This window comes from Lipotes vexillifer, unplaced genomic scaffold, assembly GCF_000442215.2.
Source record: "Lipotes vexillifer unplaced genomic scaffold, Lipotes_vexillifer_v1.1 scaffold234, whole genome shotgun sequence".
NCBI lineage: Eukaryota > Metazoa > Chordata > Mammalia > Artiodactyla > Lipotidae > Lipotes > Lipotes vexillifer.
The window spans coordinates 1,312,114-1,316,125 of NW_006782612.1; the positions used below are offsets into that span (position 1 = coordinate 1,312,114).

A 4,012-nucleotide genomic window follows, 5' to 3' on the forward strand; every position below is an offset into this window, starting at 1 on the left:
AAAAAAAAAAAAAAAAAAAAAAAAAATGGAGCAAGTAACAGCTACTATAGGAACCCACCCTTTCCTGAATAAAGTACTGTATATACTGCACTCTCCCTGGGCTGGGTGGCCTGTTTGTAAGAAATAAAGATAATGCTAGGTGCCAACGGGTCACTTTTCCTGCAACGGAAAAAGCAGAATTTGAAATCTGGACTATTACTGTACTTCAGAATTGATTTATTCTTCATCCCTAATCAGCATGACCTCTTTAAATCCATTAGCTTCTTGAATAGAACATCTGTTTGGCGAGCTTTCCAAGGTACAAGGAAGGTACACTTTCCCGGGGCGATTCTATTGTTGGGATGTCAATTTTTTTTTTTTTTTTTTTTTGCCAATGAGGTTGCAACTGCCAGTGGGAAGACAATTAAGAAGAGATGTGATTGGCCCCAGACTTTGTTGACTCCCTTTTCTGTGCATCTTTAGTCTAAAGTGTAAGAAAATGCAACGTTCTCCTTTTCAAAAGATGTTCATTCAGTGACCTTAATTTCAGTTTAAAAAAAAAAAAAAAAGAGAGATATGATTGGTTAAGCCCATTGGAGTTGGAATGCCTAAGTAAGCATTTGCCCTAATGGATGTGTAGAAGAAAAAGCATTTGAGAGAAATGCTTTTGTTCTCTCTTCTGTTAAATATATTCCCCTTTAATCTGACTGCTCAGTCTTACAATCAGAGGGAAACAATCACCTACGGCTAACTCAATTATCGCTGCTAATGGAGAACAGCAGAACCATGATGAAAAGAAAGTCACAGGCAACCCAGGCGCTCCTGCATTAACCTTTGCAAGTAGTAATGACAGGCAGCACAGCAGAATCATGTGAATTGCATGCTAATGTCATTTCTTCCCTGCCCCTCTTCCTTATCCCCCCTTTCCATGAGCCGCTCCTTGGGGTGGGTACTAGCAAACCCTGGGTGACTGAGGAATTCTGAAGCAGAAACATGCTAACAGTCTGAAGAGTGCAATTACCTACTTGGCGATTAACCGTAGAAATATAAAAACCTCAGATCAGTGTTGGATTTGGCTTGGATGGAGCGCTGTCATTGTAGCAATGTCCCATTGTTAGGCATTGTCACCATGTGCGTAGTGATGTCTGGGATAATAGGATCAGACACAACACAGTATGTGACAACTCAGATTAATTGTAGATTTCAGCTGTTTTTCAAATTGAATGTAATTACTTGTCCAGCACAACACGTATGGAATGGAATTAGCCATTCCTGTTCCTGGCAGAATCACTTTTTGGCCTACAGCATCCCTTTTGTTCTTCCATATGTGGATGTAGAAAGGTCAGCTTCAGGAATAAACAAAACCTTTAATGGGAGTTTCTTTCTCTTGCTACTTAACAACCTCCGCCTTTGCTCTACTGGTTTTTTAGGTCAAATAAAATAGGCAAGATGCCCCCTTTATCTTCAGGGTGCTAACGTTCTTATTACTAACACCTGGTTTTCTTTAATCCTGTTTGCCCACTTACCTGCTGATATTGATGGGGAAAAAGCAAAACTTCTTGAAGACTGTAAGTGTCTTTCCGTCATTACCAGGCAGTGTGAAAATTTGACTGTGCCTTTGTTTTTGAATGAATGCTGTGAATTAAAACTCACGATTTTGTTTTTGTGACTAACGTCTTTTTAAGCGTGTGTGTTTACTGTGGCTAATCATTGCATTTAAATTCCAAGAAGCAGGTTTAATCTATTCCTTGCATGAATTCTGAAGACTCAGGTATTACTGTCTTTCTTCTACCAGTATTCTGGGCTACTAACTTCTGAGCTTTGTTCACATCTGATGTAACTCAGTGAGAAAATTCACAAAATTTGAAGAGAATGTCTGGTTCTAAATGCTATTAAAGGCTTGCTGGAATAAAAACATGTCTTTGGGTATATATAGGAGGTGGGTGCATGAAAATGCTTCACCCGAGTTCGCTCTCAAACTTCTGTAGGACTGGGTAGACTAGTGTTTCTAAGTGTCATCAGTATAATGGCCCAGAGAATTTGAGTATTGTTTTGATGTGTGCAAAAGACAGGCACCCCCATTCACATCATCTCTGAGTGGCGTGCTCTAATCAGAAACTGCTGCCTCTGACAGTAGGGCAACATCTGTCATCTACCTAAAAAAGTAGTTTTCAGGCATTTGAAAAATTCTCTGATACTAGATTAGCCATGAAAATTATATAAAATCACCTTTTCCCCTTATTACTTCAAAGCCCTTGTTAGTTGCCAGATGACCTAAGCACGGTTCAAAGAGGTACATCTAGGTGGTAAACTCTTAGCAGTTATGCGTGGCACCTAAGCCATCTCTGTTACAGACACATGAATAGAAGTTCTGGGTCTGCAACCATCACCCTTGCACCTCTGTCGCTTACAGAAAAGCACAAAGAATTGGACTGAGTCACTCCTAAAAATCCCCCTACCCACCACCTATGCCCACCAGTCCCTGAGTGGGAAATTCTAGGCTTCTCTCCATCATCCCAAACTCTCTACTTCCAAAGCCTGAAGGATCCCTCCAAAGTGAAGCGGGTCTAATTAAACATGTTTATGATAGTAATTTAAATATAGCTAACATCACTATAATGATAGGACTGGAATGTACTAAGAATTTTACACAAATTATTTTATTTAATTTTCCCAGTGACCCTAGGAGGTAGATACTACTTTTAAACCCTGTTTTTCCTCTATGGAAACGAGGGCTTACAGAAGTTAAGAAACTTGCTTGTAGTCTCACAGCTGGTAAGAAATAGACTAGTTCTTAACCACTAGCCCAAACTGTTAACCAGCTTTAGTAACTGCTGGCTAGAAGAATGAGTGTCCTGTGAACAGTGCCAGAGGCTGGGAAGAGCAGCTGGCTAAGGAGGACGAGGAAGGGATGGATCTTGCTAAAGGAGTTGACATTGACACTGTGCAGTATCCCGCAGTTAATAGGTGTGCAATAAATGATGGCAATTATGAGTTTCATTTTTTATCTATATTTTAGGTGTTATTTGGATGTTTAGTAAGAGACGTCTGGTGAACAGCCCCGAGACTGCAGACAAAACAAGAGAAGAGATCCATGTTTACAGATTTATAAAGGCATTGAACATGGAAATGATCAATTTAGCCCTGGCAACAATTCGCCACAGGAAAGAAAGACAAAAGCTGAGGACGATTATTAAGCTTTGGGAAATACTTGATTGACAGGTGGAAGAAGTTTCACAAAGGAAGCACAGAGCATAGGTGGAGAGGAAAGGGATGATCCAGAATATGAAAAATGATCCAGATAAGTCTTTACATGGTAAAGATGTCCCGTACATTGTAAGATGTTTAGCAGCATCCCTGGCCTCTACCCGTCAGACGCCAGGACCGCCCCCATCCCAGTGGTGACAACCAAAATGGACTCTGGATGTGGCCAGATGTCCCCCAAGGACTGGGGGCAAATGGTCCCTGGTTGAGAACCACTGGTCTGTGTAAACAGCTCTCCTTCGAGTTGTGCAAGGCAGTGGCTTCCACCAGGAGAGTTCGCTTCTCTCCTCTGCTTTGTGCCTTCCTAGTCGAGCTGTTTTGCTGCTCTGAGCAACAAAAGAAGTTGAAATGGATTATTTCTCCAGTCCCTTCCTGTTCTACACTCTGTGATTCTGATTTCACAAGAAGGAAGACGTGGTAATCTTAGAGGGACCTGAACATCAAATGTCCACGTACCAGCTTTTTTCAGATTCAGCTGCTCCAGATCAGAACAGTTTCTCCCTACAATTTGATAATAAATGATCAGATAACACTTTGAAGAGTGAAATGAGAATATTGTTTCCTAAAACAGAGAGCTTCCCAATTCAGTTTCTCTTCTAAAGGAGTTTGTTTTATCTTTGTTCCTAGTAGCCGCCTACCTCCTGGCTCTAATAAGACATGTCAAGTCTCTAATTTTAACCATCTTTTTCACATTAGCTTCTCAAATATATTTGTTACCAATGTATTAATTTACATGAGCCCGGTAATGAACTACAAGTCAGTAACTCTT

At 40.7% G+C, this 4,012-nt stretch overlaps 1 protein-coding gene across 4 annotated transcripts in view; it reads left to right on the forward strand.

Annotated features, from left to right (window-relative positions):
* The window catches only part of NRCAM (neuronal cell adhesion molecule), a 99,443-nt gene that overhangs the window by 3,134 nt on the left and 92,297 nt on the right, over positions 1–4,012 (forward strand). For 3 of the 4 annotated variants that reach the window (XM_007455342.1, XM_007455345.1, XM_007455343.1), the window contains exon 2: positions 1,530–1,547. The exons of the other annotated variant lie outside the window; for it this stretch is intronic. In XM_007455342.1, coding sequence (XP_007455404.1) covers positions 1,530–1,547 — 18 coding nt within the window. The remainder of the gene's footprint in view (positions 1–1,529; positions 1,548–4,012) is intronic. 4 annotated transcript variants of the gene reach the window in all.